We start from the raw sequence: 18323 nt of genomic DNA on the forward strand, positions 1-18323 counted from the left end.
AATATCTGAGGAACATAGAATGTCATTAAAATCATAGTATGCACACCACAGGCATAGCAGATAGGTCCATTTTCAACCGCACTGCAGCTGATGGCTTTTTTGGAAGCAAAAACACACAATTACAGATGTAGAATGTGGGGTCCTTGTTACAGTTTAGAAACCAGTGGACTGGTCTGGTTTGGACAGGGCAACACGGTGGCGCAGTGGTTAGCGCGGTTGCCTCACAGCAAGAAGGTTCTGGGTTCGAGCCCCAGGGTAGTCCAACCTTGGATGTCGTCCCAGGTCATCCTGTGTGGAGTTGGCATGTTCTCCCCGTGTCTGCGTGGGTTTCCTCCCACAGTCCAAAGACAGGTAGGTCAGGTGAATCGGCCGTACTAAATTGTCCCTAGGTGTGAATGTGTGTCGGACCTGTGGTGGCCTGGCGGCCTGTACAGGGTGTCTCCCCGCCTGCTGCCCAGTGACTGCTGGGATAGGCTCCAGCATCCCGCGACCCCGGTTGGGATAAGCGGCTTGGATGATGGATGGACTGGTCTGACCACTGGCCTCGTACTGGCAATGTGAAACGATCTCATCGGCCTTAGCACCCACAGAACTGAGGTATGAGATGCCTGTTATTGTTCATTAAGTCACTGTTAAAAGGTGACACAAAAAATATCCTCAGAATTTCTGTGGAGCTTCACGAATCGGTTAACAAGTTTAATTTGAATGAAATATATACAGTTTAGCCATACACGATGTGTTATTGAACATTTTAGTCTAACTGGACCAAGAACAATGTATTACATCTAGCTGCTAGACATTCACCCTATGATATAGCACAATGTAAATGCAAATGCCGAACTTGTGGCATTGACTCAAGACAAACTGACACGGTAAAAAGGAAACCTCAACCACGTGGGGAGCCAACAATAAACACTGAATGGAAAAGTGACACCAACACCGATAAAAACAACGAGGGGGCTGGGTTAATGTTCTGAACCGTTTATTGAGAGGTTCTTCTTCAGAGTATAAATCACACTACCAAGTCTTATCTTAGGAAATAAAATGTATTTACAACTAAATTCTCACATACATTGGTTTCAAATAAAAACAGACAGTAAATGATATAAATAAGTTCTATGGAAAATAAAACTCGTCTTACAAAAAATATATGCAATTTCTGTTTACAGTTTCTCACATTGGTGCCAATACATCTATACTGTACAGATTCGGTACATAGAGTATCATTTACAGCCCTGTGTGAGTCAAACAAAGTCCAGTCTGAAAACAACTACTTTCTCCTGTTGAAGTGTTGACCTACAAACCAAATTCAACAATATGGCAAAAAGGATTCTGTTTGGTCATCAATGCTTACTGTTTTATTCCAAACAAGGACCGGAAAAATTCACACTGGAGTCAAGTGGGTTGTTTTCAGATTGGAAAATCGAGTACCTAAAATAGGTGCTTTAAGAGCGAAGCTAAGTAGTGCACAGGCACTGACACATGGGTCACATGACAGATTTCATATTGAGCCTACGTACATTCGCTAACAAACGTGAAGTGAGCTACTTAGCTTACAGTCTCACATAGGCCGTGTCAAAACACAATCCTGTCTTCACATCTCTGGAGTGCCTGTGGTGGTGTAAGCTAAGATGATGGAATGCATCCTTAAACCTGTTACAACCTTATTAAAAAAAGACCAGCTCGTATCTGAAAGTAGGATGCTTTTTTACAAATTATTTGGAAATGGCCTTGGCGCAAGTTGTACAGTAGAAAGAGGACTTGAGACACCTAAACATTCATATCAAAAAGTCTTTCTGAGTTTGGGGTGTGTGTGTTTTGAGGGGCTGTTTCACAGAGTGGTGTGGCCGCGTGTCCTGTATGGGCATTGTGGCTTTCGCCTGCACTGTGTCCTTGACTTTTGGTCCTTTGGAGGGCAAAACTGTCCGGCTGTCAGACCCGGTCTTAGAGGAGGAGCCTCGAGAGTCACTGTGATGGTGAATCTTGGGTCTACTGTCTGTGAATGAGTGGGACAGAGTTTGGTGGGCATCCATTGGCTTAAAGAGATCAAAAGTGATGAGTGTCCGTGGTGGTTTGGGCTCGGGCGGAGTGGAACCTGGGGCCGGGTTCAATTTCTTCCTCTCCTCTTTGCTGATCTCCTTATCCCGTTTTCCTTCTTTCTTTACGTGAGCATGCTTGGGAGTCCCTGCCTTGCTGTCCTCCCTCCCCGGCTTTGCTTGTGACATGTGCGAGGGTGCAGCGTTGCCCTCTTTGCCCTCCCTGTGGCCGCTCTTCTCTTTCTTTCCGTGTGGTGGCTTTTGTTTGTGTCCGCTGGTTTCTCTGGCCTCCTCTTTCTCCAGCCACACATGAGAGGCTACCTGTAGGCCGCCTCTGTCTTTATCTTTATCATGCTCTCGCTCCCTACGGACATGAGGCTGCATCTTGATGGCCATGTCCAACTCCCTGGCCCCCTTCTCCTCCCTCTGAGCAGGTGGAGAAGTGTGAGGGACTCTGTTGCACTCTCTCATCCTATCCTCTTCCTCTTTTTTCCTCATGTGTGGTGGTGGGTGTGCCTGGGCAAAACCCTCTGCCTTGGCTCTTTCCTTCTCTTTCATCCTCTCCTTTTCTCTCTCCTTGTCTTTGCTCCGCTCCTTTTTGTCTTTTTCCTTCTCTTTACTCCTGTCCTTTTCCTTCCTTTCCCGCTCCTTCCCCCTCTCCCTTTCCTCTCGCTCCCGGTCTTTGCCCTTCCCTCTCTCCTTCTCCTTCTTTAGTTGCAGCGGCATCTGAGCAAACGATATGCTGTCTCTTGTCTTCTCCCTTTCTTTCAGGCCGGGACCTGGTGGAGCCTCTTTCGGCTGCCTCTCTGCCTCCATGTCGTTCTCCTTCTTTATCTGCTGTGGGGTCTTCCAAGGGGTGACTCCCTCCCCAACCCCCTCGCCTTGTGCCCGACAAGGACCAATGATGCCGTCTCCCCCTCCGTCGCCTTCTTCTGCCTTGTCCTCCTCGACCTTGGGTTCCATCAGCATGTCTGTGAGTGGACCTCCCTCTCTCTCCTTCTTGACCAAGGGTGGGGACTCAGGAGACACTGAGGCTTTGGCTTCGGCTTTTTTCTGCTCCCCAGCTTCCCACACCAGCCCTCCCTCCTCGCGGCTCTGCGTTGTCCTGTGGGAGAAGGGGCCCTCCGCTTCCTCTTGCCCCTCCTCTTCCGGCTGTGTCGGTGTCTGGGTGGGTGTGTTGGGCGCTTTCCTCCCGTTCACCTCCTGCTTCTTGTCCTCCTCTTCCTCCTCCTCTTTGATTTGAAGTGGTGTCTGTGCAGGTGTGCACTTCTCCTCCATCTGTTCCTTGTCTTCCTCCTCCTCTTCTTGCTGGTGGTACTGTTTGAGGCGGATATGCCAGGCCAGGCTGCAAACAGCAGCAACAGTTTTGAACTGGTGGACCACACCCCTGGGAATAAAGTAGATGTCGTCATGGTAGAGCTGGATGCGTGCGTATCGAATCCCCTCCCTCCTCAGTTGGTTCAGTTTGGCATCGTCAATCCACTGCACACACTGCAGAGGGAGAAGAGCACGGAATTGTCAATAATTATTATTGAACATGGAAGACTGGCCAAGAAATATCCATATATAAGTCTCAGTGTGAGAATTACGTGCGCAAGGGATGCAGCGATGTGGACACTTGCATCAGATATCTAAGCGAGCTAGATTTGAATACAGCTTTGGGTTAGATGCTACTCTAAAAGTAGATCGCAAACAGGCACTGTGTTGTTTCAGAAATCACAACCACTCCATAATGATTCCGATCTCAGATCAACGCAGACAGACAAAACTATAATGGTTCCTTTGGGGAAAGGCAGCATGTAGGAAAGCAGAAAAGTAGCCCACAGGAAATGGCCTAAGAAAAGCAGAGCATGCTGAAGGTAATAGTCAACCGTTCAACAGTAAACAAAAACATACTACATCACCGCCTTGCCCCAAAAATTGGTAAAATCTTACATTTAAACCCAGTTTCAATGGTGCTAGTAATTCAAAAGTGCCGTCCTTTCTCAGGGACATGATCAGGGATATGATCAGGGACATGACCAGGTATATGATCAGGGACATGACCAGGTATATGATCAGGGACATGACCAGGTATATGATCAGGTATATGATCAGGGACATGATCAGGTATATGATCAGGGACATGATCAGGGACATGACCAGGTATATGATCAGGTATATGATCAGGGACATGATCAGGGACATGACCAGGTATATGATCAGGGACATGACCAGGTATATGATCAGGGACATGACCAGGTATATGATCAGGGACATGACCAGGTATATGATCAGGGACATGACCAGGTATATGATCAGGGACATGACCAGGTATATGATCAGGTATATGATCAGGGACATGATCAGGTATATGATCAGGGACATGATCAGGGACATGACCAGGTATATGATCAGGGACATGATCAGGGACATGACCAGGTATATGATCAGGTATATGATCAGGGACATGATCAGGGATATTATTGGGCAATGGAGAAAACACCTGAAAATCATCAATGTGCCCCCAAAAACTTTTAAAAATATTTCATACTTTTTAACATGGACTGTCCAATGTGACTACATTTATAAACTGTATCCCTTGATTTTGTTATAGTCATCATTATAATAATGTATGAAATATTGAACATTTAAATATAAATCCTGATTAGGCTTCTTAATCAGAATTAGGCTACTGCAACGTTTTACCGTCGGTCAAATCATGACAGGATAGCAGGCGACTCCCCCTTCCAACATGTGGTTGGAAGGGGGAGTCGCCTGTGGATGGAAATCCCTAACTAGGACGTAGGTAATCTGCTAAACAGAAGTAAAATAATTGGCAGGGGTGTGTTTTACCATGTCAAGACTGCGGAGATGCATGAGGAATGAGAAATTGGGCAACTTCTCACTGACCCTGGATATTCTGCCACTTGATATTACAAGCATGTCCCTCTCCTGAGGCATGCTGCCTAACATCACACACACCTCCGCGGACAACAGAAAATGCTCTATGGCACACTTTGCAATGTGCCCTGAATGCATCCTCTCTGACACACTCAAGAAACTGATATTCTTCCCTCAATTCAACATGACCTTTCTGTAAACGCCTTCATTTCCGAGGAGAAAGAACCCATTGCTTTCTGTCGCTAGTAGTGACGCTGCAAACAGCTTCACTAACGCTAGCATGCATGATTAGTGTATGCATTACAACTAACAGCCAACACACACACACACACACACACGCACACACACACACACAGGGAAAAATCAGCACTGCCTGTCGGCAATTTAATTTGTTTACAATGAAAATTACTCTTTAGTAATGGTTTATGAAGAAAAATTGTTTCACTATGACTCCTAATTGTGGTGTTCTCACATCTGTTATTCAAGTGTGGACATACGGAACAAATATTGTCCCTACTACTACTACTACTACTACTACTACTACTACTACTTTCGGCTGCTCCCATTAGGGGTCGCCACAGCAGGTCATCCGTTTGCATCTCTTCCTGTCCTCTGCATCTCCCTCTGTCACACCAGCCACCTGCACGTCCTCCCTCACCACATCCATAAACCTCCTCTTTGACCTTCCTCTTCTCTTCTTCACTGGCAGCTCCATATTCAGCATCCTTCTCCCAGTATACCCAGCATCTCTCCTCCACACATGTCCAAACCATCTCAATCTTGCCTCTCTTGCTTTGTTTCCAAACCATCCAACCTGAGCCGTCCCGCTAATATACTCGTTCCTAATCCTGTCCTTCTTCATCACTCCCAATGGAAATCTTATCATCTTCACCTCTGCCACCTCCACCTCCACCTCCTGTCTTTTCATCAGTGCCACTGTCTCCAAACCATACAACATAGCTGGTCTCACTACCATCTTGTAAACCTTCCCTTTAACGCTTGCTGGTACCCTTCTGTCACAAATCACTCCTGACACTCTTCTCCACCCACTCCACCCAACCTGCACTCTCTTCTTCACCTCTCTTCTGCACTCCCCGTTACTTTGGACAGTTGACTCCAAGTATTTAAACTCATACACCTTTGTCACCTCTACTCCTTGCATCCTCACCATTCTGCTGTCCTCCCTCTCGTTTATGCATAGGTATTCCATCTTGCTCCTACTGACTTTCATTCCTCTTCTCCAGTGCATACCTCCACCTCTCCTCAACCTGCACCCTACTCTCACTTCAGATCACAATGTCATCCGCAAACATCATAGTCCATGGAGACTCCTGCCTGATCTTGTCCATCACCATTGCAAACAAGAAAGGGCTCAGTGCCGATCCTTGATGTAATCCGACCTCCACCTTGAACCCATCTGTCATTCCAACCGCACACCTCACCACTGTCACACTGCCCTCATACATATCCTGCACCACTCCTACATACTTCTCTGTAACTCCTGACTTCCTCATACAATACCACACCTCCTCTCTCGGCACCCTGTCATAAGCTTTCTCTAAATCTACAAAGACACAGTGTAACTCCTTCTGACCTTCTCTATACTTCTCCATCAACATTCTCAAAGCAAACATCACATCTGTGGTGCTCTTTCGTGGCATGAAACCATACTGCTGCTCGCTGATCATCACCTCTCCTCTTAACCTAGCTTCTATTACTCTTTCCCAAATCTTCATGCTGTGGCTGATCAACTTTATACCTCTGTAGTTGCTACAGTTCTGCACATCGCCCTTGTTCTTGAAGATCGGTACCAGTATGCTTCTTCTCCACTCCTCAGGCATCCTCTCACTTTCCAAGATTATGTTAAACAATCTAGTTAAAAACTCCACTGCCATCTCTCCTAAACATCCCCATGCCTCCACAGGTATGTCATCAGGACCAACTGCCTTTCCACTCTTCATCCTCTTCATAGCTGCCCTCACTTCCTCCTTGCTAATCCACTGAACTTCCTGGTTCACTATCCCCACATCATCCAACCTTCTCTCTCTCTCATTTTCTCCATTCATCAGCCCCTCAAAGTATTCCTTCCACCTTCTCAGCACACTCTCATCACTAGTCAGCACATTTCCATCTCTATCCTTCATCACCCTGACCTGCTACACATCCTTCCCAGCTTGGCCCCTCTGTCTAGCCAATCGGTACAAGTCCTTTTCTCCTTCCTTAGTGTCTAACCTCTCATACAACTCACCGTATGCCTTTTCCTTTGCCACCTCTCTCTTCACTTTACACTGCATCTCCTTGTACTCCTGACTACTTTCTTCATCTCTCTGACTATGACACTTCTTCTTTGCCAACCTCTTCCTCTATATACTTTCTTGTACTTTGTCATTCCATCACCAAGTCTCCTTGTCTTCCTTCCTCTGTCCTGATGACACACCAAGTACCTTCCTAGCTGTCTCCCTCACTATTTCTGCAGTGGTTGTCCAGCCATCTGGCAACTCTTCACTACCACCCAGTGCCTGTCTTAGCTCCTGCCTGAACTCCACACAACAGTCTTTCTTCTTCAACTTCCACTATTTGATCCTTGGCTCTGCCTTCACTCTCTTCCTCTTCTTGATCTCCAAAGTCATCCTACAGACCACCATCCGATGCTGCCTAGCTACATTCTCTCCCGTCACCACCTTGCAGTCTCCAATCCCTTTCAGATCGCACCTCCTGTGTAAAATATAGTCCACCTGTGTCCACCTTCCTCCAATCATATATGTCACCCAAGTATAGATACGTATAAGGAACAAATATTGTCTCTACTGACTCATAAAGGAACACAAGATTTTGCTATTCATTAAGGAACAATTATGTAAAATACAGAATGGGTGGCAACTCTACACCAGAGTCGTTTAATCCAAATCCAACATGCCAGGTCTTCAACAAACGAGTAGTGGTGCTGGTCCATGCCTCCACCACAACACCTTCCTCCCTCCTCTTTCCAAAAAAAAAAAAAAAAAAAAACCTACTTGTGAATTTGCATGAATAACATAGGTCTCAATTTGAGGTCTACTCTGCCAGAACTCCAGCAGTTACCACAACAATCACATCCCTGCTATTGTGTTTACCCTTAAGCAGCATATCACCACCTTCTACTGGAACTGTTTGGGTATTCTATGTGCGGTGCACAAAACCCACCTGTGACAGCGGAGGTTCATGGAGGTCCAGCTGTAACCTCATGACGACATCTGGGAAATCTCCAGCGTGGAAACACACAACGTCTTTGGTGATCCGTGAAGGAGCGTCACTGCTGTAAAGTGACAAAGAGAGTCCCCATTCACAATGTAAATGTAGACGTTTAAGGTGTCCGTGTGTGTGTGTGTGTGCGCGCGTGCGCGTGTGTATGTGTGTGTGTGTGTGTGTGTGTGTGTGCGACAGATGTGGTTGCCTACTCACCTTTCTCCGTAGCGCACAGCCTTTAGCACACCTACAGCGGCAGTGGTTTGCCTCTCGAACCCCTGACCGATGTGGTCAGCGTGGGCTCTCGTCCGGTCTTCAAACAGCATCTCCCTGGGCTCGCTGGCTCTGGGTAAGTACTGGAGGTTCTTGATCTCGTTGGTAGATCTGCTATACAGCAGTTAACACAGGAATACAGCATTCATGAACTTGATGAGCACAAGGCTGTGCAGAGAACAGCCAACAGTGTTTCAGAGGGTAAAATGAGGCTCTGAAAAGGTAGGATTTCAGATTTTCAACTGAAGCTCAACCAACATTTTAGGCGGAAATTTATGCCACCTAAGACTGAATTGCAATAGTTAGAACTTATAGTGCTGGCACTGAAGAATTGAATTCAAAACTCTTATTGTGCAAAGCATGAATTTGTATTTACAAATTTGAAATGGGATACGGTAGTCTAAAATCTAATTTGATCTTCACTGCAATCAATTTAAAACAATAATTCCAAAATTAAAAATATAAATTCTATATTATTTTTTTTTCATTTTTGTCACCCAAACACATTTGTGATTGATACAAACATTTTAAGTGAACCACATGGCACTTGTTTTTCACTCTGATAACATGGGATGAAAGAGTGGACTGGTCCTTCAAAACAAACACTGTCAATCGATTCACACTGCCACTTATGCACAGACAGTTTCATGAACCACACGGTGTTTGCATTTCAGTTTCTATTTGTGAATTTTGATCTTTCTTTTCCAGCAGCATGTACATAAAAGACACAAACATTCTGATAAACACACCAGCGCCGTGGAGAGAGAGACAATGTTAATGAAATAGGATTTAACCTTTTCTCTTTTCTCATTGCTCCCCACTGACACTTAACAGATTGTCCATATTTACTCATTTGGCAGATACTTTTATCCACAGCAGCTTACAGAGGAGTCAGTAAGTAGCAGAGGGTAACGAGTTTAGGCAACTGACACGGCAGAGCAATGCACCGTAACTGCCAAGTGCGTTCGAAATTGAGATGTCAAGTCTACTGGTGCTGTAGATTAGGAGGCGGTAGTATAAAAGAAAAACTGGAGTGCAAACACTGAAAAAAAAAGTGAGGCAAGCAAGAGCAAGTAGAACAGGGCTTTATAGCAGACACCAGAAGATGGTGGGTAACTGTGGCAGCCAGCGCCAGGTCACAGGTAAATATACACCTGTAACAGAGACCGTTACAGGGTTCAGGTTGGCCCCACTGACTTCACATTATGCCGTTTAAGAGCCGATACCAATGTTACGGTTGGATTCTGTTACAAGTCATCAAGATTATTTCCCCCATTTAAACCATTTTTATTTGTAACTTTTGCTGCCGATTGTTGACGTGAAGGCAAAGCAACACGTTTCTCCTCCATGTGCACATGCGCACCTGCTGGAGCTCAACACTACTTGCCCACTAATGCAATGTTTTGATTTCCCTTATTGGCAGAAAAATAATGGACAGAATTCACAAATACACAGAGTGACATGTGGCTCATGAAACAAGTCATACTGTCGACATGTTAAGTAAGCTTTACTGTGCAAAAACATGACTCGGTCAAAACCTAGTATAGGGCGGGACCCTTTATGGTCAATGTTCAAACTTGTGGCCAGTTTGTTGCAGGGGCAGTCAGTTTGTTGCAGGGGCAGTCAGTTTGTTGCAGGGGCAGTCAGTTTGTTGCAGGGGTAGTCAGTTTGTTGCAGGGGTAGTCAGTTTGTTGCAGGGGCAGTCAGTTTGTTCCAGGGGTAGTCAGTTTGTTGCAGGGGTAGTCAGTTTGTTGCAGGGGTAGTCATTAGTAGTATCTATCTTGTGAATTCCTGGATATTAAATGTTCATCTGCAATTTTCTGTAGTGGTCCCAGTAATATTTGTTAAAGTGTACTGAAGTAGCATATCGCATGACATGGTTATGTTCAAATAAAAAAGGCTATAAATGCAGTTGTAAGAACAATATCTTCATTTAATTGTAATTATAACTATTCTAATTATGTTAACTCCCTCTCCTCTTTCAACTGTTTCTATCTGCAGATGTATCTTTTTGCCCCCCCCCCGCCCTGCCCCTTTTCTCCCCAGTTGTACTTGGCCCTATTTTCCGAGCCGTCCCGGTCTCTGCTCCACCCCCTCTGCCCATCTGGGGAGGGCTGCTGACTACCACATTTCTCCTCCCATACATGTGGAGTCACCAGTTGCTTCTTTTCACCTGACAGTGAGGAGTTTCACCAGGGGGACGTAGCACGTGGGAGGATCATGCTATTCCCCCCAGTTCCTCCTACCCCTGAACAGGCGCCCCGACCGACCAGAGGAGGCGGTAGTGTAGTGACCAGGACACATACCCACACGGCCAATTGTGTCTGTGGAGACAACCGACTAAGCCGGAGGTAACATGGGGATTCGAACCAGAAATCCCCGTGTTGGTAGGCAACGGAATAGATCGCTACGCTACCCAGACGCCCGTCTCGCATTTTTCTAAGACTCACTTTGTGTTTAGTGTTTTGTCAAGAGTGATCGTTACTTGGGGTGCTTCAACTGTGCGCTCTCCCTCATGCCTCTCGGCACATGCTGTTTTCTCTCCTACTCTGTTCCATGCTGGACTGTTACAGTGTGTTAGCAGATGTGGAAAGAGCAGCAAAATATTCCATCCTTAGCGTTGCACTAGCGGCAATATATTGTTCATTAGTGTACGATATCTATCTGCCAAGCAATCATGTAACTTCATTGACGTCGTTGGTCCCCTGGTCCTGCAGTCCAATCGTATAATGCAGGGGTGGCTAACCATGTGCCATGGAGAGCCATGTGTATGCAGGTTCTCATTGCAGCCGGACTCCACACCAGCTGATTTCACTGATTAGCAACCCTTCAGCCAAAAAGGAAGAATGTATCATTGAAATCACCTGGTGTGGAGTTGGACTGGAATGAAAACCTGCATACACCGCTGGTATAATGTGTTCTCTCAGTCACTCCAACTTGTTCAGTCACTCAAGCATGGTCGTACCACCGGCCGTACCAGCCAAGAAATCATAAGTGGAAAGTGAATGCATCTGCAAACCCCTGATTCTTTTAATTAGCTGAATCTATACAGGGTTAGATTTTTGCAAATTGTTAATATTTTTTACCTATATACATTTCTTAAACACAAGTAACAAATGATTGTACACTCGCTTTTTATTGAGTCCCCAGATTGGTGTCAGAGTAAAACCTAATTTGAACTGGGAAAGAGAACTGAATTTTCAAGGGGAAATTAAATTGAATATTTATTTCAGGATTAAATTTTATGTGAATGCAATGAAAACCAAATTCAACTTCAAACCATTACACTTGGAAGTGTGAAATATAAATTTAGATTTTGCATTTCAAAAGTATTCTCTAATGCAATATGTGTTTCAACATTACAAATTCAGATCACTGACATTCAAATTCCCTTTCAGGTGGAACTAGTTTTGCATGAATAAAATCTTCGAAATAGCTTTAAAAATATGATGCAAGGACAAAATTGTCCTTTGTAAAGCTTCAGGCTCAATCACGCATCCTCACTGCTGGGGCACATATTGCAAAACTGGAGAAGGAACCACTGTTAGCAGCACATGTGCATAGCTCCAGGGATAACATGCTACAGGCTAGCTACAGTCTACAGTGACATGGGTAGAAGTTAGCCTTGGAGCCACACACAAAACAGCCGTTTACACACTTTAAGATTTGTGTTAGGCTGATAAGATGTCCACTCTGAAAGAAGGCACATGCACTCATATGGTGGGTAATGCTGCCAATTTAGGGCTACAGCTCAGCAACTGCCAGTATGGCCATAGGCTACCACCAAGGTAAGTCCCTGGAGCGAAACTTTTCTGAGTTGCCTGCTGCTCACTCATGGAGAACCATAGTAATTACTATCTGCTCTGCTGCCTTCTCACGCAACAAAAGGTTTGTGTATAAACACAATCTGTCACTGACGGTAAATTACAGTACCGTTTCTGTTGGTGCTTGTATGGTTGTGGAGCATTTCGCAAAGCGACATGCTCCATTTGCCCGAATGTTTGGCATGTCAGCCACTTGGCAACTTTACCAACCTTTTCCTTTTGAAGGGTGATTTTGGCATGTCAGCCATGGGGATCATCTGTTCTCCAGGTCTGACCCACATGATGGGGCCATCGTCACTCTCAGTGGGGCTCTGCAGCCGCAGGCTGGAGAACATACCCCATGGAAGAGTCCGCTGCAACAGACACAGAATGTCAAAAACGGAGGTTGACAACACACATGCAAGCATACAAGAAGGTACAAACTGCTAACCCATCCTTTCCATAGACACAAACACTAAGCTGTACTGACCTCCAGAAAGGGAGATTTCTCTAGCATGCTGATGAACTCGGGGAAGTAGTCCCCAACTTCTTCGTCCACAGCTCCGACCAGGCTGACCTGCCGCATGGCCCCGGCGCGGTATGTACCCTGAGAATACGTCCGCTTCACCTGCAATGAGGGAACATGGAGGAGACTGCTCACACCCTTGCCCAGCAGTAGATATTTTATCAAACTTTAGCACTGCAATATTACAATCAAGCCTGCATTATACACAAGTGGAGCACTTTGGTGTATACATTTCCCGCTTCGTAGAGCAGCTCCATTAAACATGCAGGACAACCTCAGAAAAACATCCTGCTGCCTATCATATAATCAAACAAAAACAATTTGCCAAGAAGCTCCACTAACAAATGCCAGCGTCGTGGGTACGACTCCAGCCTCTGGAACGCATCCCTTCTGGCCTATATCAAATCTTTTTTTTTTCCTTCTGTTTTTCTGATATCCTGTGGTCCCTCAGCCTTCTTGCTGTCTCAATGAGGAAAATTCCAAAACTAGACCCCCCCCCCCATGGCTTATCAAGGGTTGACTTGGCTCAGGCCACTTAACATCCAACCTAATGTAACCCCTCCACTTAAGCAAGACAAAGTGTTGACCTGAAGGTGAGATTTACCGCCATCAGTTCCGTCTCCTAGGGTGAAACATAGCTGCTAGGCTACCATGTACAACTCTCATGGTGAGGGAGATTATGAATAAAATAGGAAAAATCTATAAGAACACCTGCCCCATCAAACCCATGTTTCTTTATGAAAGGGTTTTCTGACCAAGTCCAAATTTAAGTTGTAGGCCTAGTTTCTAAAATGACTTCGAGAATAAACATTTTCAGTAGTTTACGCACTGCTTTTGCAAGCTCTAAATGGTCAAATTATTTTTGTTAGTTGGGATGTTGTGCCAGGCGTAACAACTGTTTATTTTTCAAATCACAGTGAAGTCAGAGAACTTAAATGATGTCAGAAGAAAGGTCAATCTGCCATGCCATGTGTCTCTGTAATCAAGACAAGCAGAAACAATCAGGAAAATCTGAAACCATCAAAAAATGAAAATAAATAAATGACACACTTTAATGGAGTTATGCATTATTTGTAATTTCATTCAAAAAAAAAAAAGAATATTGATGACCGTTATCGGTCATTTCCAAATTTACAAGCTCTTTTCATGAACTTCTTGCTTACCCCAACCCTGTTTGAACAGATTTGTCCTTCCCTTGTGAATATCAACATGGCCACTTTGATTGACATATATCTTAACCAATAAAGTCTAATTTACTGATTTGAAAAGTATCCTGTGTTTTACCACAATTTGTGACCTGTCCGATTATGTCACCCTGCTCTAAAAACACGCTATGTTGGCCAGGATATGGCAGCTCGACAGTTCGATTTAGGCATAAAGTTAAAGAGATAAATTTAGGCATTCAGTTGGAGATGGTTTATTTCAGATATAGGATTGATGTGGTTAAGATGAGGATTAGCATCTGGAAGGGGGGGGGGGTTGCCAAAACCTTGCTGTATTTTATGCCAAAAAATGAAACTGGTGAACAGTGTGAAACTTGTATCATAACTGAAAATCTATGCATGTAAAAAAGACTTTTTGCAGCGAATCTCTTAGCTGCACGAATACTGTTCTTGTGAAGCAGTTTTGTACATATAGGTTAAGTATTTATAAAGATCATTGTTTCAAAAGCCCTGGTATCTTGTCTGTACTGTCACTTACATCTGGGAAATGAGGGTCAAAGCTGTGTTGTGGTTGATAAACTATGCAAGTAAAAAAAATAATTTTAACGAATCGCTTAGTTACACCAACAGTGTACCTAACCGTGTAGTAATTCTGAAGATCACTTTGAAATATGGCCAAATGAGACCAGCCAATAATGTGGTATAAAGCTCCCTCGGACCAGCCTTTCAGTCACACCCCCCCGATGCCCTCCACTCCCCTCACACCGCTTTCATTGATTTTCAAATTTGTGTAGTAGGTGGAGACGAGCTTAAAAGGTGTTGTATCTTTAATAAATCCCTATGAAGTACAGAAAATTCATTAGGTAATGAAATTTGGGGGGGGGGGGGTGCCACCCCTGAGCCACTTGATTTGTATGAAGTTTTGGAAGTGGATCATTCTAGTGCTTTTCCTCAGGAAAATGTTTTGGCCTCATGTTAGCAAAAAGGGTGAGTTCGAGGCAAGTTAAAGGTTTCACCAAATTTGAATGACTTAAAAATAATTTCTATTGCATAACCCCTGAAGATCTGATCCACCAACTGATTGGAGAAGAGACAATACTAATGTAACCCATCAGTGCTCACCTTGCTGAACTTTGGACACATTGAGGGCAACAGAAATGTTTTAATTCTCTGAGGTAATGAGAAGGCACTAGAGTAAAGTTGGTTCACAGGGAGTTTAATTTAACTCCAAGGCTCTCACCTGAGAATGGAAGTTGGCCATGGTTGTCGTCTCTATGTCCTTTTTGCCAAGCACCTCCATCTTCACTGGTGCATTGGGGAACTTTGTGGAGAAGTAGTCCAAGAAATCTGGGAGGTAGGAAGCTGCTCCATGAATGATCCCCATCACATAGCACGCTGCCTTGGCCTGATCCTCACTGAATGACAAAGTCACAAACTCCTGGGCAAAACGCTGCATCTCGGCTGGTGACAGGCAGGAAAGCTGTTCGCTGTAAGCGTGTGTCACAGATGCCCCTCCGTTAGCCTGCTGCTCAACATGGATCAAATGGCCAAACTCCAGACCAGGCAAGCTAGATGATGGCATGCAGCTGAGCGGGGAGCCAAAGCCCAACCTCTCCCTGACCACTGAGGTTGTGGCAGTGAAGGTGGAGTTTTGGTGGTCCTGATGTGAGGCTATATTTTGGGGTAGGCTGCTGCTGCTGCTGCTGTTGTTGCTGCTGCTGCTGCTGCTCCCATTGATTTTACTGAGGAAGTCGGGCAGATCCAGAGTTACACCTGAACACACCGTCTGACTTGACCGATGATACATTTTGGGCCGTCCATGTCTCTCCTTCTCTCGCTCGCCATCTTTATGCTTCTTTTTCTTCTTCTTCTTCAGTTTCTTCAGTAGAAGCTCTTCTTCTGAACCAGATTTGAGTATTTCTTTTGAATCTGCAGACGGGAGAGATGAATTTCACACACATATATGACCAGTTGCGCAAAGCTTGATGAACTAAAGCATGTGAAACACAGGCACAACACAAAATGAAATGCTTGCCAAGAGAGAAATGTAATTGTTACAGTAAAGGAATAATGAGCTTCATATTTCCATGCAGGTCGTTAGCGTTACACCTTATCCACACCTTTCTGTGGGGAAACCGCTTCTCCATTTTCTCTGCTGATGTCATTCACAGGTGGTAATTTGTAGTTCTTCCACTCCTTATCCAGCTCTTTCTTCTTATCTCTGTCCTTACCCTTAATGCGAGGATCTAAAGACAGTAAATATGGGCAGAACACGTGTGAATTTGACTGGAGTGGAGGTGGTGAGCAAACATTTCCACGTGTGTGTTATTACCACCCGGCCTGAACATTGGGGCCTGTGGAACGTGGCGTAATGTGATAATTCACCAGAACTCCTGCTACCAGGTCTGCGTCCAAACAGCAGCGCCGTGGCAACCCGGGGGAACTCCACGCCGGGGTTGGTTCTCTCCCCCAGAGAGAAGGAGAGTTGAGTTGTGTTGTGTTGTGTTATGCTGTTGTGCTGTGTTGTGCTGTGCTGTTGTGTGCTGTGTTGTGTTGTGCTGTGTGTTGTGTTGTGTTGTGCTGTGTGTTGTGTTGTGTTGTGTGTTGTGTTGTGCTGTGTTGTGCTGTGCTATGCTGTGTGCTGTGTTGTGCTGTGTTGTGTTGTGCTGTGTGTTGTGTTGTGCTGTGCTGTTGTGCTGTGTTGTGTTGTGTTGTGCTGTGTGTTGTGTTGTGTTGTGCTGTGTTGTGTTGTGCTGTGTGTTGTGTTGTGTTGTGCTGTGTTGTGCTGTGTGTTGTGTTGTGTCGTGTGTTGTGTTGTGCTGTGTGTTGTGTTGTGCTGTGTTGTGTTGTGCTGTGTGTTGTGTTGTGTTGTGCTGTGTTGTGTTGTGCTGTGTGTTGTGTTGTGCTGTGTTGTGTTGTGCTGTGTGTTGTGTTGTGTTGTGTTGTGCTGTGTTGTGCTGTGTGTTGTGCTGTGCTATGCTGTGTGCTGTGTTGTGTTGTGCTGTGTGTTGTGTTGTGCTGTGTTGTGTTGTGCTGTGTGTTGTGTTGTGTTGTGCTGTGTTGTGTTGTGCTGTGTGTTGTGTTGTGTTGTGCTGTGTGTTGTGCTGTGCTATGCTGTGTGCTGTGTTGTGTTGTGCTGTGTGTTGTGTTGTGTTGTGCTGTGTTGTGTTGTGCTGTGTGTTGTGCTGTGTGTTGTGTTGTGTTGTGTTGTGCTGTGTTGTGCTGTGCTGTGTTGTGTTGTGTTGTGTTGTGCTGTGTGTTGTGCTGTGTGTTGTGTTGTGTTGTGCTGTGCTGTGCTGTGTTGTGTTGTGTTGTGTTGTGTTGTGCTGTGTGTTGTGCTGTGTGTTGTGTTGTGCCGCGCCGTGCCGCGTTACCTCTCTGTATCGTTTTCACGTCACCGTTCTCCGTCTTTGTATGGCAGCTAGCAGAGCTGACTTTCTCCATTGCCACGGGGGAACCGTGGGTTTGCACGGCTTTGTCCTTCTCCTTCGGCCGCTTCTCCTTCACCTTCTTGGCCTTGGGCGGCGAGGCGAGGAAGTTGCTGATCTTGAAGATTTTGCGGGCGGGGGTCGGCGCGGCGGAGTGGCTCGCCTTGGCCGGGCCGAAACTCCATTTCGCTGGGCTTCCATAACTCTGCTTCCCGTTGTGTTTTTCCCCTGCGCAGACCTCCCCGTTCAGTTTCTTGTGTTTCGAGCCCTTCTCCTCGATCCGGACCTTCTTGGAGGGGGGAGAGTACGTGTCGCTGGAAGACTGCGGCCGGCTCTCCGGCGGCCGTTTGGGGATCAGAGCTTTGGGGGAATTTGTTTTGCTGTTTGCTGCGAAATGCATGGAGTCCACGGACTCGGCCATCTTGGAAGTTTCTATTTTTTACGGCCGTACGTAAGTGGTGCGTGAGACAGGCGGGGGCGGGGCTTCGGCTCTTACGTCGGCCAGCACGCAGGTGTGTCCGTGCGCAGGATGGGTGGTCGCTGTAGCAGCTAAATGATATTTATAACACACAAATATCAGCAGAGGAAGCCGTCCTGCTTCTTCTTCTTCTTTTTAATAAACGAACCCAGAACATGCCTTACAGCCGCCGCCGCCGCACAGGACCCCCCCCCCCTGCCAGACCGAGCCAGGCCGAGCCAGGCCAGGCCAGGACAAGGCTGCTCGTATCCTAAACCTCGTGCTGTCTTTAGGATTTGTAGTCATTTATGCTGTTGTGTATGTCGCATATTTGATTGTGTGTAACGTTACAAGTATTATGGCATTGTGTCGTTTGTATAAAACTGTAATTAATATTATACTATAAATGATAATGATGTAACACATGCGCACAACCCCGTTTATAAAGTTGCACCACAAACCCGGAAATAGAGCACCGTGTTCTGGTTCGTCCATGCGCGGTGCGCACTGTCAAATTTTGTCCCCCCTG

The 18323-nt window shown here is 45.6% G+C and overlaps 1 protein-coding gene across 1 annotated transcript; it reads right to left on the bottom strand.

Moving 5' to 3' along the window:
• Positions 1 to 867: 867 nt before the first annotated feature.
• LOC130114651 (lysine-specific demethylase RSBN1L-like) lies at positions 868 to 17758 on the bottom strand. The gene is made up of 8 exons (XM_056282512.1): positions 17284 to 17758; positions 16030 to 16155; positions 15150 to 15838; positions 12711 to 12848; positions 12452 to 12594; positions 8361 to 8531; positions 8103 to 8214; positions 868 to 3527 (listed from the first exon to the last, which is right to left on the bottom strand). Exons 1-8 carry the CDS (start codon positions 17756 to 17758, stop codon positions 1779 to 1781), a joined length of 3603 nt encoding a protein of 1200 aa, XP_056138487.1. The 3' UTR covers positions 868 to 1778.
• Between the last annotated feature and the right edge of the window lie 565 nt (positions 17759 to 18323).

This window comes from Lampris incognitus, chromosome 6 (assembly GCF_029633865.1).
Source record: "Lampris incognitus isolate fLamInc1 chromosome 6, fLamInc1.hap2, whole genome shotgun sequence".
Lineage (NCBI taxonomy): Eukaryota > Metazoa > Chordata > Actinopteri > Lampriformes > Lampridae > Lampris > Lampris incognitus.

Excerpts from the sequence above, each read along its gene's own strand:
- LOC130114651 (XM_056282512.1), bottom strand. The coding sequence starts at position 17,758 with ATGGCCGAGTCCGTGGACTCCATGCATTTCGCAGCAAACAGCAAAACA. Across the intron at positions 12,595-12,710 it reads AGAAATCTCCCTTTCTGGAG|CGGACTCTTCCATGGGGTAT; the intron begins GTCAGTACAGCT and ends TGTCTGTTGCAG. Across the intron at positions 8,215-8,360 it reads GCTGTGCGCTACGGAGAAAG|CAGTGACGCTCCTTCACGGA; the intron begins GTGAGTAGGCAA and ends GTCACTTTACAG.